Source organism: Haliotis cracherodii, unplaced genomic scaffold (assembly GCF_022045235.1).
Source record: "Haliotis cracherodii isolate W230 unplaced genomic scaffold, xgHalCrac1.p SCAF_2, whole genome shotgun sequence".
NCBI lineage: Eukaryota > Metazoa > Mollusca > Gastropoda > Lepetellida > Haliotidae > Haliotis > Haliotis cracherodii.
This window is the reverse complement of record NW_027266275.1, coordinates 9,357,872-9,383,300: the sequence shown is the minus strand read 5'-3', so window position 1 is coordinate 9,383,300 and position 25,429 is coordinate 9,357,872. Positions and strand designations below refer to the sequence as shown.

Below are 25,429 nucleotides of genomic sequence, written 5' to 3'. Positions count from 1 at the left end.
ATTTTACAATCTTTCAAGGCCATGTCTTGAAGTGGTGTTTCAAGTATGATACACAGAGACGGGAGTTATTCAGAATGTTATGTTGAAATTTCATGAGATGAAGTTTTAAAAGGGAATTACGCTTTTGAATGACATGATTTTACCTCTTCCTTTTCAGTTAAGTTTATGAATAATACAAATATGATTGGGAGCTAATTTCATGTATCTATTTATTTTTGACAGAAAAAGGCTGTGAAGAATTGGTGGGACGAGGACTGGAGTCAGTGGTTTGGAGGAGACAACCAGGATTCCAAACTGTCTGAGAACCATGTGGCAGATAGCCAGCACAACAAGGACACTGAGGCTGCAGCTCAGGCTGTCAAACCTAAAGACATTGTAGCACCACCTGCCCCCCTCAAGTCAGAGGGCGACAGTGTTAAACCACTAGCAAAACACCAGCAGCCCCAGCAGCATCTATACAATCCCACAGAAGAGAAAGGCTGGGATGACAAGTATGATGTAGACTACAACAAGTTTGTGGATGATGATGATGATGTGGATTATGGTAAGGATTATGATGATATTGAAGATGAAGAGGAGGAAGATCTGGACTCCAGTGAGGAGGACTACACAGACTCCTCTGAAGAGGCCAGTGAAGAAGCTGTGGAAGAAAAGGATTACAAGGAAATTGATGAGATGAACGCCAAGACTGAAGCTCCCAAGGTTCAGGTCAACATGGTGAATAAGGAACCCGATCAAGTCCCGAAGGAAACGACTTTCCGCAGCTACGGCAATGACATGGCCATTGTACCCGTAGAGAAGCATGCTGATGAGAAGCAGCAACTGGCTGAGCAGAAGGAAGTCTCCAAGGAGATGATGTTGGACACATTCCCGGATGTCAATACACATTCTGTAAAGAAGGACCTGATGAATCCTGCTTATCTGAAGGAGTATGCCAAGACTAAGCCAGACCTCAAAACCAGTCCCAACCCACCTCCACCTGGTCTGGTTGACGGGAAGATGACCATGGTAACACCCTCTGGGAAGAAGCCAGTCAAGGAAGAGAAGACGTACATCCAGTCCAAGCCTCTCGGTACGTGTATAAACTGCCCTTGTGATTTCACCAAAGTGGTAAATGTCTTCATATGCTTCACCTAGTTGTAAATGTTGTGATTACTTGATTCTGTGGAGGCGGTCGGGTAGCCTAGTGGTTAAAGCCTTCGCTCGTCATGCCGAATCCCGACATGGGTACAATGTGTGAAGCCCATTTCTGGTGTCCCCCGCTGTGATATTGCTGGAATATTGCTAAAAGCGGCGTAAAACCAAACTCACTCGCTCACTTGATTCTGTGTTAAACCAAATGACTAAATTACCCGTTTATTCTTTCCTCAAGACATGACACATGTTTTGTTATTTCTTTCAGCTCTCTGTCAGTCAAATTCGGATTGCCGAGTTGGTCGCATGTGTCATGACAAGGTCTGTGTCTGTCTCAGTATTGAAGGCTGTCAGGGTCATTACAAGCCAGTGTGTGGGTCGGACAACAACTGGTACCCAAGCCACTGTGAGCTCCACCGCAGTGCATGTGTGAGTGGAGAACACATCAAGATCGACCACACAGGAATCTGCTTCAAGATCAAGGGTAAGTTGCAGTTTTAACGTTGAAAGTACAACTTACAAAGATGTAATATATGTGAACACTTTTGACTTTAAAGGATGTAAATGATGGTACTTGTTATTACCCTGCCTGGCGCTCGGCATAGAAGGGCTAAAACAAGCACTAGTCAGTTCGGAGTCAGTATACTGTGCCTGAGTGGGCTATATATGTTAAACTGCGGCTTGGTATCTCAGTGGGCTAGCATATAAAATCGGCATCGGTCCGGACTAGTACAAGCAGCCACACAAACACGTGAATGCACGTCGCTATATATGTGCATTAATCTTGGACGTGATGTTAAACCCCATTTCACTTCACAATATCACCTTTTAAATTGTTTGATAGGCATTACTTAGAAGTTGACGGATGACAATGTAGACACCATTTATGGATAACAACTTCTTTGATACGGTAAAGGCGATGTTTCGGTAAAGATCCTCATACAGTTGATGAGCAAGGATATGTACCAAAACGTCGCCTTTACAGTATGAAAGAAATTGTTGTTCATAAACTGTGTGTACATTTTTAAGCATGTGTTTCTTTGGTGTTGTCCAATATAGAATAACATGATATTTGTTCAACCGTAGGACACTTTTGCCATGCTGTATGTACTGTTCAACCATAATGACTCATGACTGTTTGAGATGTGCATACTTTATTCACTGTGGCAAAACTGCCTCCAGAACAAGTTAATACTATTCAAGTTCAGTGTTAAATATCTGCAAGACTACTTGGGTTCAACAATTAATTGTCCTGTAAGTGGTTTTGCATTGTTTGAACTGCATCAAAGCTTACGAACAATAACAATTGTCATGAGTTCCGTACTGCTTGAGGCATGCACATATTTCACTCAGACATTTTCAAAGAATGTTTTATTACAATAATGGTGATGCATATTTCATTCTAAAATGTTTTGTACTAAGTTGCCTGAAGGTTAAGGAAAGCGTCACAGCATTGATGCTGGAAACTTCAACAATACTTCCCTTCGTTGTTTGGGCTTTGAAGCATTACACATCATCATTATCCCCTGAGTCATGAAAGATTAAAGCACTTTGCTTTAGTGCCTTGGTTACAAGGAAATGTACTTATCAGTCAGCGAGGTGACAATGCTAGTAGATGGTACTAAATCATTCACAGTGTCTTGGAGTCATTTGGACTGAACTTGAATGGTTATGTTAAAAAATTAACTTGAAGTGTGAATGTGAATGAACTTTGTATTGGGGTAACAATTGTGTCTACTTTCTATGCTGTGGGCTACGGGGGGTATTCATGATTTGATTAAAAAAACTTGTTGATTAAGGAATAATGAAAGTGGTTGAACTCGGTCCAGTTTATAACAGAATGCAGCAGTTTATCCCAAACCAGGCTGAAGATTTCTGTGTCATATTGTCAAATGATTGAGGTGCAGTTGGGTAGCCAAGAGGTTAATGCACCATGTCATCGTGCGAAAGACCTGAGTTCAGTCCCCAGATAGGTATAATGGGTGCAGGTTATTCTCACGTAATAGGACTGACTGTCTGACTGACTGACTGACTGAGACTGACTGACTGACTGACTGACTGACTGACTGACTGACTGACTGACTGACTGACGATAACATGATATGACACATCCAGTGGGCCTGAAAGTTTGCGTCTGAGGGCGGGCAAGTGGGTATGTGAATTCTATCTCTGTAAGTGCCAAGATGTTTCAAAGTCATTGCTAATGTATGGGAATTAAGACAGCTGTAGCCTTAAGATTGGTCTGTGGACTGTGACTCGGGACACATTGATTACCTTTGTGTAGGCTTTTCATGAGTGGGAGTTAACAAGGTACTGACACCACATGGAAGGAGATGACTGTACATGACCGGCGCCGACGGACATCAGGAATTGCCCCTCTTACAATGCCTACATTAGAAAACATGGCCCGCTACATTTCACTAATGCATCTATTTGGAGTGATTATTTATAACAATGTATAAACACAGTACACCTAACTGGGTGTGATACGATGGTTATCTCACACAATATACCAATATGACTTTTGGAAACTCAACATTCTTACTGTGCAGATATTTTGAAACGACAAGTATTGACCTGCCATTGTAAGCCTAACCACCAATTTTATGGCATCAGTAATGATGGCAATCTGCAAGCTGTTCATGTTGGCCTTGCAGGACTTGTCTATTTAGGAAGGAACATATGTAGATTCTAATGGCAGAAGAAGCTTGGAAATATTTGCGAAAATAGGATATGTGTTTCTTGTTGGACATCTTGAAGGGTCAAGACGCTGCAGTTTTATTCTACAAATCCTCATAAGTGTGTGATACAAGTGTTATATAACTGGTCAAGATGCTGCAGTTATATTCTACAAATCCACATAAGTGTGTGATATGAATGTTATATAACTGGTCAAGATGCTGCAGTTATATTCTACAAATCCACATAAGTGTGTGATATGAATGTTATATAACTGGTCAAGATGCTGCAGTTATATTCTACAAATCCACATAAGTGTGTGATATGAATGTTATATAACTGGTCAAGATGCTGCAGTTATATTCTACAAATCCACATAAGTATGTGATACAAGTGTTGTATAACTGGTCAAGATGCTGCAGTTTTATGCTACAAGTCTCCAAGTTGAGGTGACCTTCTGAATGTTGGATTGAGAGACATAACTGGAACAAAACTCATCATAGATATAGTTTATTGTTATTGATGTGGCTGATGCAAATGCATATGAGGTGCAAGGGGGAATAAATTGTAGTCTTCTGGGCTGACTGCTATATAAAATCCTGAATGCAGGACAATTTAAGGTGATACACGGAACAGTCCCTACATTGTCATGCCTGCATGCCAATCGCTTTTCATTATGCCACAGTAAGCTGCACATTAATGGCAGGGTTATTAGAGTTTCGATTGTCTGTGTTTATCAGGTACCATGAATTATTCATGAAGATCATCTGTGGTAGGAATTCATCTCAGTGGCTGGTATTGGTGAGGAATAGTTAACACAAGTTATTGATTATCGTTGCTGTCATGTGTTTTTTAGTCATCAGCTAAATATGTACATAATTCATATTTGCTAGTGTTGGCTCCACGACAAGGGTATAAATTACAGTCCTAGACACTGCATGGCTGTGCTCGCCAAGCCAAGCCAAGCCAAATTGTCAGTGGCTAACTTATCCTTTCGCCCAGGTGAAATTACTGTTATTTTTATGCATCGTAATCAGAATAAGTGACTTACACCGCTTTCATATGGCAGGAGTACTGCGTGCAGCATCAAGCAGCAAACAAACACTTAGCTTTTTATGCAAATTGTGTGAGTGGCAGCTGCTATTGGTAGGCCAGGATGGGGTGTTATCACAGATTTTCAGTGATCCATTCATATAATTTTCATTTTTCACCAATTTTTTGCCTTTTATGTCTATTGGAATCTGTTTTGGTAGATAATCAAGACTGGTTTTTTTCTGGCGTTGACGTTATATGTTTACTTAATAGGAGGCTTCTGTCACTGAATGTAGCTTACTGACTTGAAAGAATGGGACAAGGTTAACTTTAAATAGGCTCTGTGACTGGTACCTTGATGAATTGGAGGATTCATCACATTAACAAAGATGTCAAGAGTGGAAGCTCTTTAAATTCATGAATTGGTTTTCAGTCAGGTGGAAGGAGATAGTAATGGTTATTCCTGTCTTGTTGGGGTTACGACATTATGGTTAATATTTTGGTAATATTTGGATTCATTTGGCTGAATATGTAAATATGTAAACTATGTTATTGTTTATTCTATTCTTAACAGTGGAATAATGTATTTGATTGAGTCATTAGAGGGCCATTGGTAGTTTCATTTGAATATCTTGTCAGTTAGATGTGAATAAAGAATTTCAGATTTAGAAATGGTGATGAGGGCACATAAACTCTTTGTATACCCTGAGCGGACTAATGTGCTCACATCACGAGTGATGTTTTGTCTTGGGGATGAGAGAGGAATATTTATAAATCTTCGATGTGTAAGTATTGAAAGTAGAGTTGTCACAGGGAAGGTATATTTAGAGCATGCGGGACAGACATGATTCAGGTGATTGTGTAGAGAAATGATTGAGTATGTTATTCCATTGGCACTGATTTGTCAATTATCTTCACTTGTGTATAGAGACATGTCAGCTGGGTCGTAAAATATGACATTCTGGATCTGGAAAAAGAATTTGGAGAAATGAGCAATTCTGTAGTGTGGAAATGTCATGAATATCACCCACAAAGCTGTTTCCGAGATAAGAAGATGAGCAGGGCATGGTGTTTGCACAGTGAAGGATGTGATGTGTGTGTGAGTGGATGGATGGGTGGGTATCCAACAAAGCCCTGGGTTGTGATGAGGCAGAGGATGGTCAGTGGGTGGCAGATATTCCTGTGGGATGAAGGGGACAGGGCTCAGATAACCCCCATTTGGAGCCGAGATGGAGGAGACGGATATCATGATGGAACAGAGATGAATGTACAAGTGACAAGAGAGTTCACATTGTAATGTACAGCTGAATTCAGGACTGAGTCGTGTCTGAAAATTTGATTAAAGTTGACCTCAACTGAAAGTGAGTTTCGATAATACAGCCATCATTTCTTCTAAGCGTACTCAGTGTGTCTTGCAAGCAGTGTGCCTGCCGTAAAAGACAACTGTGCTTGTTGTAAGAGGTGACAAACGGGATCGGGTGGTCTGGCTCCCTGACTTGCTTTATGCATGTCATCGTATCCCCATTGCGTAGATCGATGCTCTTGATGTCAATCACTGGATTGTCTGGTCCAGACTCGGTTACTTACAGACTACTATCAAATAGCTGGAATATTGCTGAGTGCGGTGTTAAACAACAAGCATACAAAAAAAACCACACATCTTGTTCATACTAACTGCTATATCACATTCAACTGCAGCAGTATGGCTTGCGGCAATATCTATAAGTACTCTCTGACAAAATCCAGAAGTATCTTTAGAACCAACTGGAGTAGTACTGCCCCCTCACAGCAGCTTTAAATAAATGCTTTTGTAAGTGATTTATAACCTGTAATTACCAAAGTTACCAAAGTTATTCAAAATATGTGTCTGTTTGAAATGTGGTCCCAATGTATGTCGCTGATGAGGTTAGCATGCCATTATGGAACTTCTATTTTCCAGTACATTTTTCGATGTTGATGGCCATTTTTTTCAATGTTTGGATTGTTAAGGTTTAGACATAATTATTTAACCATACAGGCGCAAGAGGATTTACTAGCATCAATGCATGTGTACCCATGCTTCACATATGTATCGGCATAATGAAAATGTCGAAGCAAAAACCAGCTTTTTCTTTTTCACATGAAATTACACTTTTTTACCCCACTGATTACTCCGTAGCTTCAATTAGGGTGGGCATCGCTGCATTTTACTTCGGCGACATCCTGGAACAGCAATAGCTGAAATGGTGTCATCTCACGGATAGACAGCCATTCATCCGTTCCTCCCGAGATTAGTGCAAATCATAAGGGACGAGTTGTTTTCTCCAAAAATCAGGTTATTTCACATGAACGTCCAGTCAGCAGTAAACTGTGGACTGGATGGATTTGACCAACGGTGTTGAGGCGTGCAGCCTTCCAACATGTGGCTTGATGGCCAGTCCCATGTAGGTTCCCAGGGCAGAATACATCCATGGAACAGTGCTACTGATTGTTATGGGGCCTGTGTCTTTTAGTCCTGCAAAAATCAATGACCCTCCATTTCTGAGTAATCACCCATCATGACGGAACAATCATCCTCCATTTCTGAACAACATGGGTTTCGGATACGTCATTGTCACAGGTATGGGTTACTTGACCCATAGATATCCAGTTCGAAGATGCTTCACCGCAAATACATTATCCTGCACTTTTTAAGTGTCCTTGTGCTTCAAATGTCATAATTCAGTGGCAATCTATACTGTGTAACACAACTCAGAATAAAATGATCTTTTAAAACTATGTTCAGCTGTCCATTCCTTGCAGGCTTGTGTCCCATGGGCACAACAGAGACCTATGGTTGTGGGTTTAAAACCTGGATCGCCCCGATTATGTTTCTTGGTTTGTCAGTTGCAGCTGAGCTTGTGGGTTTCACCAAATTGGTAACTGTCTAAGACCTGCATCACTTCTGGCTTTCCTTCCACTGTGACGATTTTAAGGGGCTGTGGGGCAGCTCTCATGGTTAAATCGGTCGCTCGTCACGCCGAAGACCCAGGTTTGTTTCCCCACATGGATACAATAAGTGAAGCCCATTTCTGGTTCCTCGGGCGTGATATTGCTTGAATATTGCTGAGAGCGGTACAAAAACCATACTCACTCCTTCCACATGAAACTGACATGCCGTTATATAACTGGAATAGTGTTAAAAGCGGCGTAAATCCTAACTCTTACACCCTTTTCCCTCAGGGCAAAACTATACTTTATTACACTACACGTGTGAATAGAGCAAAATTATTTTTTAGGTGTATGTTCAGCTGTAACATAGCTCAGTCATGATGAAGAGCGATGTCCTCATTAAGTTATGAAAAGAAGGAAATGATGAAAATGTTTATACAGTTAACAGCTGCAGGAATCAGTGTGATTATTTGTTGACATTGTCAACATTCAATAGAAGTATAACTCGGCCATGTGAACATGCTACAGCTGTTGGTATGTCAATAGGAATGTAGTGGCAGTTGCAAGCAACGTCATTTGTCCTACTGTTACATGTAGTGGATTGCAACATCTGTTCACACCCACAGCTACACTATAACTATGAAAAGTAAACAGCCATGTATATTAGCAAACATTTTGATTTTGTAATATTCAATAATTGTTGTTTCCTTTCCAATTGTCTACTGATGGCACGGGCCAGCCTCAGAAACACCTTCATAAAACTATTCCAATGGACTAGTGTAAAGTTTCTTCTCTAGTTCTCTGAGCTTGTAGTTGTTCTGCTTGAACAAGACAAAAGTGTTTACTACGATTACAATTTCTGTCAGTTTATTTCAGTTCCAATTTGAGGGGCAGTCGGATAGCCTAGTAATTAAAGCATTCGCCCGTCACGCTGAAGACCCGAGTTTGATTGCCGACATGGGTACGATGTGTGAAGCCCATTTCTGGTGGCCCCCCCGCCGTGATATTGCTGGTATATTGCTAAAAGCGGCGTAACATCATACTCACTCACTCAGTTCCAATTTGTAGCAAAATTGAAGAATTGAGAACTGGTTCAGAATTATGACCCTCAAATACTACTTATCAATGAGGACTACCATCAATAGATTTGTCCTCAACACAATTTAGTAGTCTCAGGCTGGCATAGCATAATTTCAAAGGCTGACTGACACTAATGTAGTCGCAAGGGTTTTGAGCATTCTTATACATTTAAGTCCAAAGGTGTGAGTACATTGGGGAACTCAGGAACATTGATACAAAATATTATTTCAAGTACAATGTCCACAACTTTGTTTTATAAATTACCTTGTTAAATAATGCTAAAAGGGTTTCAGTTGATAGCGTGAAAAGTATTTGTGTTTTATAGACAAATCTAATGTGTTCTTATATACTTCTTCACTTCGGTAGACACTCAATTAAATTGTGTGGGTGTTATTGTGAAATGCATTTTTTAAAATTGTTGGAGATCAGTGACAAGGTTGAAATAAACTTGTTTTCTCTCATAAGCCCTGCATTAACACTGTATGGAAGTGTATGTATGGCAATATCATAGGGTCTGTGAATGTCCCTAGGGGGGAGAGGAGGGGGGGATGTTAGATTATTGATTTCCAATTTCCTTTACTGAAATGTGTCAAACATTATTAACCTTTTTTGTCATGTGTGAAACAGGAAGATATTGCGAGCTAGTGTGAAGTGATTTATCAGGAAATAAGTCATTATCCGGGCATGGTACCTCCACTAGCATATTCTCTGGTAAGAAGTTCTTCCTCCATCATACTCCAGGCATCTCCATGATGTAGAGATGGGTTTGATTGGAAAGAACAAGTAGAGCAGCCATAGCAGAAAGTAGTTCACATAATACCCTAGATGATCGACAGCCTCCATGGTCTTGTGTTAGAGTGCCCGCCGAAGAGAGCGGAAGGTCCAGGGTTCGATCCTGACCGTGTCATGCCAAAAGATGATAAAAGATGGTAGTTTTTGTTACCCTGTCTGGCGCTCGAAAATAAGGGGCTAAAACAAGGACTGGTAGGCTTCATGTTAAACTGCGGCATGGTATGTCAGCGGGCTAGCTCTATAAATCGGCATTAGTCCGGACTTGAGTGCATTCATGTGCACGCCCTCATGCATGCATGCACTATATAGGTGCAATAATCTTGGATGCGATGTTAAGCCCCATTTCATCTCACCTCTCCCCTTGATCACACCAGTCCGGATGCATGTGTGCGTGTGACCTAATACGCCAAATACACATATATATATATTATCATATATATCATCACAAGTCGATACCCTGAGGCTTGCCGAGATATATTTGTTATCAAAAGTCCTAAAATTCTATTTTTCATCCAAAATCACTCTTCCAACTTTTCAACTTTTCAGTTTGTAATCAGTAATGGGCAGTCTCTTGAGTGTAAAAACAGCTTCAGTGGCAAAGAGACTGGTTATGTCATTTGATTGTGACATCATGGTAATGGATGACATCACAACCCCAAGCAGTATATCCTGTGGAAGCCAGTTTGGGATGATAAATTAACTGCCGTTATGGTTCCTCACACTGGACATTTTAATGGTAGGAAATGTCAACTTATCGTCAGCCCGACCCACACAATGACATTCAATCTTCATCTGAATAACATGCAGAAGAGCTGGCTCTATTTCCAACCTACAATCGGCAACCTGTTGAAGCCTTCCGTAGTGTTGCAGTGTTGCTGACCATGCTATAAAACCCTATATACACTATTTGAGGCTCAGTTAGACTGAGGCGTATTATAAGATTATGTTTTTCCAGTGCTGGGAAAGTCATAGGATCAATAAAAGCAACTCAGAAAGGAGTGAGAAACTTTTCAATTTGATTCTCTTAAAAAGATTAAATTTTTCAAATAACCAGCATGACTTTTCTGGGATTTAAAGTCTAGGTGTGGACTTCTGGGGGATATTTTATGACAGTTGATGCTTTTTACTTTGTAACCATGGCAACATGATATTTTTTACGCTGGGTGATGGCAGGATAATGAAATCACAAATGTCAGGCCGCACGTGAGGATTATCTACAATATAAACATGAATATGGTTTAGAATGAAATCTTGGTTTAAGTGGTGGTTTAAACCAGAAATGAATTGCTTTTTAAACCATTCTCAGCTTTATGGTGATTCAAGTTCAGAGTTATTGCTCTTGCAATTCATGAAGTGCAATTGAAGTGACGATATTAGTTTTGTGGAAAATGGTTGTTCAGAAATAGAAAACGATAGTCCTTGTATAGGGACTAGCTCTGGCAATGATTGACACAACAAACCTATGTTTCTGTTAAAAGCTACATTAAATGTTGGACTGAACACGTCAGGATGAAGTTTTAATTGTTGAATTTGTTTCAACATATTTTAATACGGTCAACTCCCCGGCCTCGATTAAATGGACCGTTGTGTGGATCGTTGCTCACAGTATCTAGCACTGGATTGAATAGTCCAGATTTGATCATTTACAGGCTGCCATCACGTAAAAGGATATTGCCGAGTGCGGAATCAAACAACAGACAAACAAGCAAATAAATTAGATACAATGTTGCCGAATAAAGTATTAAGACCCAATTCACTCATGCACTCACTTACTTGAAGGTGCTTCGACAACCTGTGATAGGTATACAATTGATGTTAAGACTCTGCACTGTATTACATATATTGTATGTGTTCAGCCTGTGAAGATCCTCGTTAGAATAGGTCTTCAGCAACCAATGCTTGTTGTAAGAGGCAACTAACGGGATCAGGTGGTCAGGCTCGCTGACTTGGTTGATACATGTCATCATATCCCAAATGGGTTGATTGATGCTCATGATGTCAATTACTGGATTGTCTGGTCCAGACTCGATTATTTACAGACCGCTGTCATATAGCTGAAATATTGCTGAGTGCACTGTTAAACAACAAACAAACAACAAACAAACAAACATATGTGTTTACTTCAGAATTCTGTCAGCATTGGTTTATACCTGTCTTCAAGACTTGGAACAAGTTATACCATGGACTGACTCTACTTAATAACAGTTGAGATATTTTTATCTATCGGGATAATAATAACAGTCTTTGTAATTACATTTGGAGTTACAACTCCCAGTTCTTGTCAGACATGATTGTATTAAGTTTCCATTAATCAAGTTTGCATTTTCCTGGTATCATTCTTTCTAAATGAGTTATCCTGCATTCTTTGAAGTAACTGTGCATATTCTTCACACAGGACTAGATGCAGAGGTGCTAATGTAATTGTTATGGTTTTGTTTTAAGTAATTACTTTCTTCTATACAGGTGCCAGGTAAAAGTTAAACCAGACAAAGAATTGTGTAAAAGTCAAGACACATAATGGCTTATAATCCATCTTGCCAGTCAGCAAAATGGCATTGCATCCTGTGATGGCTATACCTGAAAATCTCACTACTCAATTATTTATCAAGAACACATCAAACCAATGTCATGTATCAGGGCTCAATTTAACTATTTAAAACATGCACCACTGCAACCTACTATTGAAAACTGCAACCTAATATTTATGTCTACTTGCACCAAGTGCATGTACATTTTTTTATACATTTTTGTCTGACCCTTAATTTTTCCATCTTTGAACACACTCAATACCTCTATGCTTTATTTACCATACTACATCAGTAATCCCTGTGTTAAGTGTGAGTCATGACACGTGACAGTCATCAGGGATCCGGGACTTGACCTATTTAGACCAGTTTATGCATCTATGTTTAAACTTTGATAAATTTATGGGACCAGGGTGCAACCTGGATTTGTTTTCATGTCAACCTGCATCTGGTGCAAGATCAATCAAATCCTTTAAATCAAACTCTGCGTAGGAAGTAATACATATTGAGGTATCTTGCAGTTTGACAATAATTTAGCTATAATGACATTTCGGAAACAGGCCACACTCATATAAAAAGGTTGTGACGTTTTTTTAGCTCAGGACATTTCATGTAAAATGCACAGTTGTATTTCATGTAGAAGAGTTCCACGACTTGATGTTTGCCCTATTGGGTTCATTGGGCAGAATGTGTCCTTAGCAGCTCATGCTTCTCATCAGGGTAATCTGTGTATCAGGTGGTCACATGTCATCTATACTGTGTATCAGGTGGTCACATGTCATCTATACTGTGTATCAGGTGGTCACGTGTCATCTATACTGTGTATCAGGTGGTCACATGTCATCTATACTGTGTATCAGGTGGTCACGTGTCATCTATACTGTGTATCAGGTGGTCACATGTCATCTATACTGTGTATCAGGTGGTCACGTGTTATCTATACTATGTATCAAGTGGTCGCGTGTCATCTATACTAAGTATCAGGTGGTCACGTGTCATCTATACTGAGTATCAGGTGGTCACGTGTCATCTATACTGAGTATCAGGTGGTCACGTGTCATCTATACTATGTATCAGGTGGTCATGTGTCATCTATACTAAGTATCAGGTGGTCATGTGTCATCTATACTAAGTATCAGGTGGTCACGTGTCATCTATTCTAAGTATCAGGTGGTCATGTGTCATCTATACTGAGTATCAGGTGGTCAAGTGTCATCTATACTAAGTATCAGGTGGTCACGTGTCATCTATACTAAGTATCAGGTGGTCAAGTGTCATCTATACTGAGTATCAGGTGGTCACGTGTCATCATTACACCCAGTGGCATGGATTGTTGCTTGTACATCAGCCACTAGTTTGCTTACCCCCAAATATTTATAGGCCGCCTCGATGTAGCTGAAACATTGGGAGGGGTGTGAGTTAAAATTTAAAGTCACATCGGCAGTATTTCAGCCATATAGTGACTAGAAAAAGTTGTACAATATAGCTGACATATTGCTGGCTGGCATAACACTATATTCACTCTAGGATGTGCTTGGTAGGTATAATAAGCCAGAGCAAACAGGAGTTATGACAATGAAACAAAACAATGTGTACATTGATCCTTCATTGTATTCATTTATTGTACACACTGTGTTAAAGATAATAACAAGCTGCATTAACTGTCAAAATGAATCTTTTGTAATGTTTTGATGCTAAGCATGGAAGCTGGGCTCATTCAGCCATTTTGGTTTTTTTCCTCTTGTACGTTAGGTTGTAAACTTAAACAAGCGTAAGCAGGGCATCAGATGGTTTTAAAGGCCCACTGAGTTGCAGAAATTCTAGAAGACTGTACATGTAAATATCACCCATAGGGGCATGGATATAAGGGATGTTATTTTCAGTAATTCCTACTGAGCGTTGTTTTCATTGTGAACACCTCCGTGGTTTCTTGGTAGAGTGCCTTCACGGAGTGTAGGGCGTCCGGATCCCTGGCCCTGTCCTACCTAAAGACGTTAAAAGATGGTACTTGTTGTTACCCTTCCTGGTGCTCAGCATTAAGGGGCTTAAATTTAACAAGGACTGATCGGCCTGGAGTCAGTATGCTGTGTCTGAGTGGTGTTTACATGTCAAACTACGGCATGGTGTCCCAGCAGCGAGACATCACATGAACACCTTGCTGCAAATAATTGAAGATGATGACATCGATTGTTCATGACATCGTGACGATTTTATCTGACGTTGTTCCAACAATAGGGTAATTGAGCCGATGTCTCCATTTCAGGAAACCTACACTTTCTTCATTTTCTCCGTAAAAAGATAATGGGTTATATAACAAATGACCTTCTTGATTCTCAGAATTACAGATTACCTGTCCCAAGTGAATTAATGGTGAAAGTTCCTTTCCAAGGCACCAACTTCTTTCACTCCAGACAGATAACCTGTAATTCTGAGATGTGAGTAGGCTATTCTTTAAATATTGTCAGGGATAAGTGGTTTCTGGAATAGGACTGACTTAAGCTGTCAACATTATGAGCTTCAATTATGTTGAGATTTAGAGGCATACTGTGAGGACATGTTTGCAAGGCCATACAGAGTGCTAGCTTTATGCATGGAAAGAGCAAATATGTATTGTATTCCATTAATTCTGTAACACTCAAGAGTAGCTAGTAATGTTTGAAGTGTTATGAGAGTTAACTTAATTCAGTTGTTGTCTAAGGTGCTGTAATTCACTGTGGAGGGTTGTGTCCCTTCGGCACACTATAAACCTGTGATTGTGGGTTCAAATCCCGGTTCACCCTGATTATGTTCTAGGTTTGTCGGCACAATATCTATGCTCATGGGTTTCACCAAAGTGGTTCTCTCCTAAGACCTGAATTACTTCAGGCTTTCAACCCACATTAAGCTGAGACACTGTGATATAATTGCTGTTTTGTTTAAAGAGGCTTTGAATCCCTCTTTCTCACACACTTGATTTACTGGCAAATGGGCAACCAGTTTCAAAAGTCAAACTTCCAGTCAAGAAGTTCCCCTTTTCTTCCTATTACTGAAATGATTTGTCCAGATAAATATCCGAAAATGTTTATCACAAATTCTTGTGAATAAACCTGACACAAAAGTTGTTTCATTTTACATACTTTCCCTACATTGCCAGGGAGTAGGTAATGAGGAATTAATGATTTGATTTATTTTGGGCGAATGGGGAAATTTGACATATGTCTGATAGGGAAGTGTGAATGTGCCAAGAGCTGGTAAGCCATGAAATTGTGTAAATGATATTGATAACTTGTGCTGCCCTGAAGGTGATGGAAGTTGAACGTGTGAGAAGCAGATGCAATTTCCCCTGTAAGAAGTAATCAATGTATTCAAACCTGTCTCAAACATGCAAACCACATTTCCAAAACCCGAAAAGAGAAGAAGACGGATTGATTGCGTATCTTGTGGACATTTTGAGATGAGGATGCACTTCCTGTATGTTGGTGGATGTGAGAAAGAAATGTGTTAATTGACCATGTTTTTGTGTGTCTTCTTGAAATCAATACGTGCAGGTTTTGAAGCGCCATCTGTGCCTGAATGGTAATAGTGTTTTGGGGCCAGGATGACATCTACTTACGGCTGAGCAGATGGCCAGGGCAAAATGTCACAGGCACCAAAGAAACCAAAAGTTGAGAGGTCAATCACCGTCGTGTCTTTTTATTGAAGTCACGTTCCTTGAAGTATCTTGATTGTGAATAAGGCTTTAAAAAAGATTTTCCTCCACAGAACAGGCCAGAATTCAATACCAGCTTACTGATTCCTCTTCTAGACATAAGAAGCATTGGCTTGGTTGGCTTACAGACAGAAGGAAGATGATCTGTCAAGCAGGACCATCTTTTGGCGCCATCAGAATAATCATGACTACATATTGCTAATTACCATATCACTGAAACTGGATGATGCTGTGCACAATTACATGTAGTCTTTTATATTTCATTTTGTAATGAGTCTGGATGCATTGTGTCGAAGAATTTGATTTTGTCGGTGAGAAAGTCAGTATTGATCTGTCCTGAGTGAAGTAACAGGATCTCTCGACAACTTCCCACAGTCCTGACTTCCCTGTCTCGACTTGGAGGAGCATTAGGATGCCTTTTCGCCCTTTTGTCTTTATCTCAGAAATGAAACATACTGTCTTGATTGTAGAAATGCTGTTGCCATGGAAACAAAGTGACTTCGACAAGTTAACCAAATAATTGGATCAAAGTTTCCATAACATGTCATTAGAGATGTTGATTGGCTCTGTGTAATAGTCACATGGTTCATTATCATGTACGTATGCTCAATAACGTACCGACAATGCTTCATATTTCCTTGTGTGGAATACGTTCCCCATTTAGCATGGTCATTTGTCAAACATAATATGTTCATATGGTACATTTTGACTTAATGGAATATTAGTTAATATCATTACATTAGAGAAATGTTTTTTCGAGAAATTAATTGACTCCTTCAAAGAAATTGCATTAGATCCATCTGTGAGATATTTTTTCAGATCATAAATAAATCTGAAATGTAAAGGAGAATGATGACTATCGACTTTTGATGTGTTTTTCTTATGATAAAGCTGATGATACATGAGATCTGCATCTATTTCAGTGATATTAGTCTAATTATCAAATTGTGTTTGTGAATTGAACTGATGCAAAATAAGAATCAGACCTGTAGGGCAGCTGAAGAGATTACATGGTTATAACCATGACGTACAAAAGTTTGAGCACCAGATAGATCAGTCCTTAATCCTCTTGTTTAATAAATAAGTGATTAAGTGATGTTAATGCTGCTGGGTATTGATAGGAAGGCCCCCATGAAGAAAGATCAAGGTTAGAATTGGTCTTGAGCAACCCATGGTTGTCCTCCCTTGAAGATCAAGGTTAGAATTGGTCTTCAGCAACCCATGCTTGTCCCCCCTTGAAGGTCAAGGTTAGAATTGGTCTTCAGCAACCCATGCTTGTCCCCCCTTGAAGATCAAGGTTAGAATTGGTCTTCAGCAACCCATGGTTGTTCTCCCTTGAAGATCAAGGTTAGAATTGGTCTTCAGCAACCCATGCTTGTCCCCCCTTGAAGGTCAAGGTTAGAATTGGTCTTCAGCAACCCATGCTTGTCCCCCCTTGAAGATCAAGGTTAGAATTGGTCTTCAGCAACCCATGGTTGTTCTCCCTTGAAGATCAAGGTTAGAATTGGTCTTCAGCAACCCATGCTTGTCCCCCCTTGAAGATCAAGGTTAGAATTGGTCTTCAGCAACCCATGGTTGTCCTCACTTGAAGATCAAGGTTAGAATTGGTCTTCAGCAACCCATGCTTGTCCCCCCTTGAAGATCAAGGTTAGAATTGGTCTTCAGCAACCCATGCTTGTCCCCCCTTGAAGATCAAGGTTAGAATTGGTCTTCAGCAACCCATGCTTGTCCCCCCTTGAAGATCAAGGTTAGAATTGGTCTTCAGCAACCCATGCTTGTCCCCCCTTGGAAGATCATTATTTTTGAATATTGAATACTTTATATATTATATCAGTTTGTTTAATACATTGACTGATGCTCAATATCCCATTAGTTTAATGTCTCATCTTCTCAGTAAAGGATTATCAGGTTTTGATGAAATGGATGCTTAATGTTTAAGAGCATATATGATTGATGGAACACAAGAAACAGATCTGAAATTGATGTGTAGTCATGGCAACCAGACATTCATATCTTACCTCAAATTCTATTACCATAATGGCATGATGCGACAGAAGTCAGGAGGCTAGGCATCTGTCTAACTTGGAGCCATTTCAAAACAACTTTCTTTGGTGTCTCAAAATAACTTTTGTGTCTAGTTGAAGTAAATTAAAGCATTCCCTTCAATTATTTTGTCAGTGTAAACAACTTTGAACTTGACAGGAATGACCCATAAAGTGTAAAATTGTATTTGTCAAAAGAATTGATATTTCATACAAAATGCATGATTTGTCCATATTGTTTTGTGTAGCAATGTTTCATAGTCTGTAAAACTTGATATCCGCACTGCACCATGGCAGTTTAGTGATGATGCAAGGTATTCACCTGGCTGAAGGACTATGGCATAGAAATTATGATAGGTTTTTTATTTATGTTTTGTTTCACTTAGCACTCTGCACTGCAATTATTAAGTGAAAAAAGAAATGCCAAATGTGTTTTTCAGTTACCAAATTACATCATTTTATGGGATCAGACCACAGAATTACCTTATTGCACATGTGGATGTCTACAGAATTTGTAGGCAAGTTTGTTAACTGTGATGATTTACATTTAAATCTTGTCAACATGTCTCCCATCATTTGTTGGGTTAGGACAATTTGGAGTTGAAATATGTACAATGGGATTAAGTCAAATCTTTTCCTGTAAGATTCAAATCCATACATGATTTGTTTGATTCAATCCCATAGCTGTCGTTGTGCCCATCCTTGGTGCTACCTTCAACCAACCACTGGATTGTCTGCTTCAACCCCCATGGCCACTGGATTGTCTGCTTCAAACCCCATGGCCACTGTATTGTCTGCTTGAACCCCATGGCCACTGGATTGTCTGCTTGAACCCAAATGGCCACTGGATTGTCTGCTTGAACCCAAATGGCCACTGGATTGTCTGCTTGAACCCAAATGGCCACTGGATTGTCTGCTTGAACCCCATGGCCACTGGATTGTCTGCTTCAACCCCCATGGCCACTGGATTGTTTGGTTCAACCCCCATGGCCACTGGATTGTCTGGTTCAACCCCCATGACCACTGGATTGTTTGGTTCAACCCAAATGGCCACTGGATTGTTTGGTTCAACCCCCATGGCCACTGGATTGTTTGCTTCAACCCCCATGGCCACTGGATTGTCTGCTTCAACCCCATGACCACTGGATTGTTTGGTTCAACCCCCATGGCCACTGGATTGTCTGGTTCAACCCCCATGGCCACTGGATTCTTTGCTTCAACCCCAATGGCCACTGGATTATTTGGATCAGGCTGATCACACACTGCAACTTTAGTGTAAAACCCTCTTCATTCGCAATGGATGATTTGAATTTGTAAACTATCAGAATTGATTTTCTCAAAGAAATAGCACTGTTTGTTACATCCATGTGACATTTTGAACAGTTCATAACTCTTATCGCCCATCATCTTGGAAAAAGCATTCTGGCCAAACCAATGAATGAGAATATGTTCGTTATCGTGTACATCAAAACATTTGTCATTTATTTTACCCATGCATTATTGTAACAATGCGAAACTTTGTCATCCGATCAATATGTCAAAACTTTGTTTATTTCTGGTCTTGCACCAGGAAGAGAAGTTCCCCCATGCTGTGCATGTGTGGGGTTAATGACTCTGTCTTAGGTTCATAAGATATCCAGTCCAATATGCAGAAGAGGAGACCGTCACCATTGATTTTCGTGGGGGTCCTTGTGCGCCATGTACGGAGAATTGCCTCTGAATTGCAGCTCAATAAATCACTGATAGTGACATGAAAAAATAGAAACTGGAAGAGTAATGGCAGGCTGTAGTCTATTCATTGGATGGAATTATTACCTTCTCTAGACTTTAAAAACTGAGCTAAATCAGAAACGAATTGGATATGTACGCTTCATTACGAAAGTTATGGTTTTGTTAGGACAATATCTTTTGCATGAATCTGGAAAAGGTGAACAGCAAATTGTCATTCCTGGCCCCTTGATTGGATTTGGTCATCAGAGCCTCATTAGGTTTCAACAGTTCAGTGGCAGAATTTGATGTATGGAGGGTTTTGCAATAAATGTAATTTTGAAATGAAGCTGTGCTCAGATCTCCTGCCCATTAGTTATGAGTAATGGCCTGTAGTTTGGCTTGCCTGTTTTATGATGTATCAAATGGGGAATACATCTGCACTGTTGCCCTGCTTGGATGATAGGACATATTTGTGGAAGCCTTATCAACAAGTGTTGCTGATTCTGAAACCTGTTTTTATTCCTGTGTTTGTGTTCAATGTTTGGTGTGTCAGTTGATTAATGTGTGGCATCGAGGCTCTGATGTTGATAGAACCCGTCCATAAACATGGCACTGATGTGGTGCCAAAGAAACAAGAGATCTTGTCTTATTGAACAACTGCATGCTCTACTGCAATATGATCCATTTCTCTTGCAGTTACATGAACTGGGAATTCTTGAACAACCAAATATGATGATTGGATTGACTATTAATGTTTTCTTTTTTTTATAGAAAAGCTGGACAAGGAACAGGCTGAAGCACAGGTCAAGGTCAAAGAGAACACTGAAGCACCTGCCATTGACCGATCTGAAATTGACATTGACAATGACATACCACAAGATGCCATCAAGTCTCCCATCATCAACTCTGCTGAAATCTATGACTACCCAAAAACTTCAGCTAAGGGACAACCTCTCAAACAGACTGAAAAACCAGTTTACAAGGAAGACGTACAGGTCAAGGCCAACCTGATGTTAGAAGATGGGGAGAAGAGTGTAGAAGGAAAGGGTATCCAGAGGAAGAAGGAATGCACAAGGGAGGAATATGAGAAGTTCAAACAGAGCCTGCTCCAGTATCACTGTGAGAAGTTCACTGAGCCCAACTGCCCAACTGAAGTCCAGGAAGGTAGGACTATCTAATGAGGATTCTCTCCCAGGGGGATTCTGGGGCAGAATAACTCTCCAGGTTGTTTGCTTGTTGCAAGAGTGACTAAATTGTGAATGGGTAGTTACCCGTATCTTGGTGGTCTGGTTGAGCTGTTCCACTTTAACATAGATTTACAACAATTGTAGCACTGAGATCACTGGAATGGAGGCCCTGGTTGTAAATATGAAGCCGTAATCTGCAGTGTCATTAGACAGCAAGGTTCACGATGGTATCTAATCATTTAGCGGCTTGGAGTTGACTTACCAGGTTGTCATTTGATATCAGGGATAGGTATTTGAGGTTTAAAGTGTATCACACTATTTTGCGATTTACATATCATGATATATTGTATAATATAATGTACATAGCCATCTTGGAGCCCCGAAGATATTTGGCAAGTATATAACATTAAACACATGATAACAGTCCCAATATTAAATCACCCGATATAGCGAGCATGAAAAAATGATATTGTGATATGTATTGTGGAAAGAATGGACTTCAGTTTACTGAAATACCAGTAATACCTCACACCCTTATTAGATATTGCAGTGTGTATCATACTATAACATACATATTGTGATACATATTGTGATATGTGTTGTATCATGACTTTCTGTATCCCTACATCCCAAGCAGTTGATTACTTTTATTTCAGTCGTTGTCATCTTGTAACTCTAGCTTTGAGAGAGAGTCCAATTTTGTAATCATTTGAGTTCTTAAGTGTCATGTCCCTGATGGTTTTTGTTGGTAGCTGAAGATGATGTGACTTGTACAGTAGATATTCAGAGGAATTGGCCCAACTGAGGAGTACTGACGTTGGGTGCCCGGGAATGGTTGTTTCTTGATGATGTGGATCATGTCTGGTTTGCCTGCTGTTATGTGCTAAAGAATTGCATACTGTGACATAAAATGCTACTCATTGATTCCTCATAGACGTTCACGTTACTGCTGTTAGCTAAATTCATCGTGAACACTTCAATTAAGAATTGGCATATTACCGCCGACAGGAGTTTAGGTCCAGTGATATCCTGCCAACAAAAGTTAAGCCATTTGGTAATTTGCCCAAAGAAGTAAAAAAAATCCCTGAGTGCTGTGGTGATGAAAGTAGTAATGATTCTCCCAGGGAAACAAATGTTTCAGTGTCTGGTAGAAGCCATTCATGTATAGCATCAAGTGATCTTTGACTGTTTCAGAGCGCGAGTACCTGGCAACTCTGATGTTCAGCTTCTATGATCGTGACCTTGACTTCTACCTGGAGGATGCTGAGGCCAGAGAGATGGAGGAGAAGGAACACTATGAGCGTCTCTCCGACGCCTGCATCCTCTCCGACATGATCCCCTATGCCGACCGCAACCCTGTTGATGGGAAACTGTCTGTTAGCGAATTCATCGCTGCCTTCAATGGTACATGTCTTCACAACACATTTAGTTAGGCCATTGACTTCAGCCGTTCACAACTTTGTTTGCAATTAACTTGGAAATTTTCCAAACTATTTAAAAACTTTTAAAGAGATGACCTTAACATGTTAATGTTTTTTGCAAATTTTCGTCCTTAATCTGTTTTAGCATGAAGGAAGTGAAGGACCACCAATTAGGGTGTGGTCATGTACGCATCAGAGCATCTGAAGTCCTTTCAAATAAATGTGATGATCAATATGTTTACGTACATCAGACTATGGAGGATGTGGTAAATGATAACCACATGATTGGGAAACAAGAAGCCTCAGCAATTTCCTGTATCCAGCTGAAGTATTTAAATAGTTTGTTGAATCTTCCTGCAAAGACAACTATGCTGCAATCAATCAGCATCCTTTGATGCAGACATAATTATTTGCCAACAAGGTCCTAGTTAGGCCACAGGCTACTGTTTGAAGTGCTGAAATTGGGAAAAAAGATTTTGGTCTTTTTCCAACGTAGTTATAGGATGTCGACATTCTTTCTTCAGGTTCGATGAAGGTGAAGAAATTGCAGCAGGACATGAAAGTCATCCCGACCTTGGCTACCGTTGGGAATGGCCTTGAACTTAAGTGTAGTGTGTCAGGTGCAGAGGAGATCGTCTGGAAGAGATTTAGCACTGACATCCGTGAACTGAACAATGATGAACTCACGGTAGGATTCAAGATGATTTAGGAACTTTACTTTTTAATATACAAGACCATTCGAATAAGTAGTAGGTTTGAGGAATGTGGGTATTTTTGTAAACTTAGTTGCCCTTATGGACATCTGATTTCCCTGACACAATTTTGATTTTTCCAACTTGTATGAAAATTGAAGTACCCCATGTAAATGCATAATTTTAACTTGGTGAAAACATGTTGATCAGGTAACACTGAGTCTGTTTCAAAACATAGTCGGTTCACAAGATCTGAGCATGTACTAAGTCATGTGATTTGTCCACTATTTATGAAAACAGTTGTATCCAGGTGCTCCATAAAATAATTAATAATCATATCTAAAGAAGATGTTCAATTATCTTTCTCAAAAGAAAATTGCAACATATTGAAGTGGATCTGAAGGTCACTTTAGATTTCCCCCTTTCTCGTGCCACTAGATTGAAAAAGACCATGTCTCTGTTCTGTGTTGTTATGGAAACCTAAGTGGCAGCCAAGGAAGCTTCAGGAACTGTACTTCAGTTTACCTTTTGTCTTCCTGATAATGTAAGGGTTGGTGGGGTAGTCTAGTGGTTAAAGCTTTTGCTCCCCACCGTGAATGCTCGGGGTTTGATTCCCTACATGGTATAATGTGTGAACCCCATTTCTGGTGTTTCGCTCTGTGATATTGCCGGAATGTTGTTAACAGTGATGTAAAACCATACTTGCTCACTCCTGCTATTACTCCTAATATTGTCACGTTTTGTTTCAGGTTTTCGAGGATGGGTCTCTGTTTTTCTCCAAGGTCGGGGTGCACCACATGGGAAACTACACCTGCGAGGACATCAACAACCCGTTGGTTCAGCAGATACATAATCTCAAAGTGCAGAGTGGGTTCTATGTAACTTTACTGGATTGTTTGGAGAAACAGCTAGTCCCTCCAGACTTTCAATAATCTCAGACTAACGGATTACTGGCACTGTCTAAACCTGTTGCGTGTATCGAATAATTTTGGTTCTTTGGCAAGAAACCTCTTTGTTGAAAATTTCTGATGCATTTTAAGATTAGAACCAGAATCGGAAGGACATTGCAACGGCAAAAGTATAACTTCAGATTTACCAACTCCGTGTACTGTTTCAGACAGTTGATAATCAATGGGAGACATGTTGATGATGGTGATGCTTTGTCTGTTTCAGTGCCCCCTCTGGTCCGTATCTCGCCATCGTCACAACTGATGCAGTCCAACTCGGATGTGGTCATCAAGTGTCATGCAGAGGGGGTCCCCAAGCCAAAGATCAGCTGGGAGGTCAACGAGATGTCCATTCCGGATACACCTAACCATTTCGTCAGAACTCGTATGTGGAGAATTAATTTCCATTATGGCATTTTTGGTTTTGACAGTGGCTACTTGTTCCTAAATAATCTTTGTGTAATGCTCAAAATTAACTCACAGTCTGTGAATTTAGGCTGGATTTCCTTTTTTCAGTAAATCCACTAACATTTGATTATTTTTGCAATGAACATATGGTGGAAATAACTTGGAAGACATTGTACTGAGAACATCCATTTGGGAATCTGGAGAAAAATAGATCTCAGTTAAGAATGTTGGAAACATAGATCTCAGTTGGGAATCTAGTGAAGCATAGATCTCAGTTGGGAATCTGGAGAAGCATGGATGCCAGTTGGGAATCAAGGGAATAACAGATGCCAGTTGGGAATCTAGGAAAGAACAGATGCCAGTTGGGACTCTGGGGAAGCATGGATGCCAGTTGGGAATCTGGGGAAGCATGGATGCCAGATGGGAATCAAGGGAATAACAGATGCCAGTTGGGAATCTAGGGAATAACAGATGCCAGTTGGGAATCTAGGGAATAACAGATGCCAGTTGGGAATCTAGGGAATAACAGATGCCAGTTGGGAATCTAGTAAAGCATAGGTCTCAGTTGGGCTACATGTTCAACTGTTCCTGGCTTTTTGACTGACAGTTTGTGGTGATGTAGGCATTGGTGACTGTTCTTTTAAACAAGACATCTTCCCTCATCAGACGTGACTGTATCACTCCTAGTTAGAGCATCACATTTATATATATGCATCACTCTTCTACCAATTCAGACCCATGAACATCCAAGTAAGAATAGGTCTTCAGCAACCCATGCTTTTCATAAGAGGCGACTAACAGGATCGGCAGGTCAGGCTCACTGACTTGGTTGATGCATGTCATCAAATTCCAACTGTCGAAGCTCAAGATATCAATGTCTTGATTGTCTTGTCCAGACTTGATTATTTACAAACTGCCATCATATAGCTGCATTATTTCTGAGTGCAGTGTTAACAAGAACCAAACAAATCTACCAAATTAATAGATATGACTTGTCCAATAAGAGATGAGTTGCTTTGCTTCAGATGAGAATGGCACCCTGACAGTGCACAAGGCTGACTACCTGAGGGACACTGGCGCCTACAAGTGTATTGCCAACAACCAGGCCGGCCGATCTGATGACGTGGCCTCCATCTTCATACAGAACCCAAACAAGACAAACTCTTGTGAGTCCATACTTGT

The 25,429-nt window shown here is 40.2% G+C and overlaps 1 protein-coding gene across 3 annotated transcripts in view; it reads left to right on the top strand.

The window, feature by feature from the left end:
* Positions 1-25,429, top strand: part of LOC139469740 (follistatin-related protein 5-like) — a 105,109-nt gene that overhangs the window by 65,944 nt on the left and 13,736 nt on the right. For all 3 annotated transcript variants that reach the window (XM_071252006.1, XM_071252008.1, XM_071252009.1), the window contains exons 3-10: positions 223-1,072; positions 1,403-1,618; positions 20,364-20,756; positions 21,974-22,183; positions 22,725-22,888; positions 23,642-23,759; positions 24,066-24,224; positions 25,273-25,413. In XM_071252006.1, the coding sequence (XP_071108107.1) occupies positions 223-1,072; positions 1,403-1,618; positions 20,364-20,756; positions 21,974-22,183; positions 22,725-22,888; positions 23,642-23,759; positions 24,066-24,224; positions 25,273-25,413 (2,251 nt within the window). The remainder of the gene's footprint in view (positions 1-222; positions 1,073-1,402; positions 1,619-20,363; positions 20,757-21,973; positions 22,184-22,724; positions 22,889-23,641; positions 23,760-24,065; positions 24,225-25,272; positions 25,414-25,429) is intronic.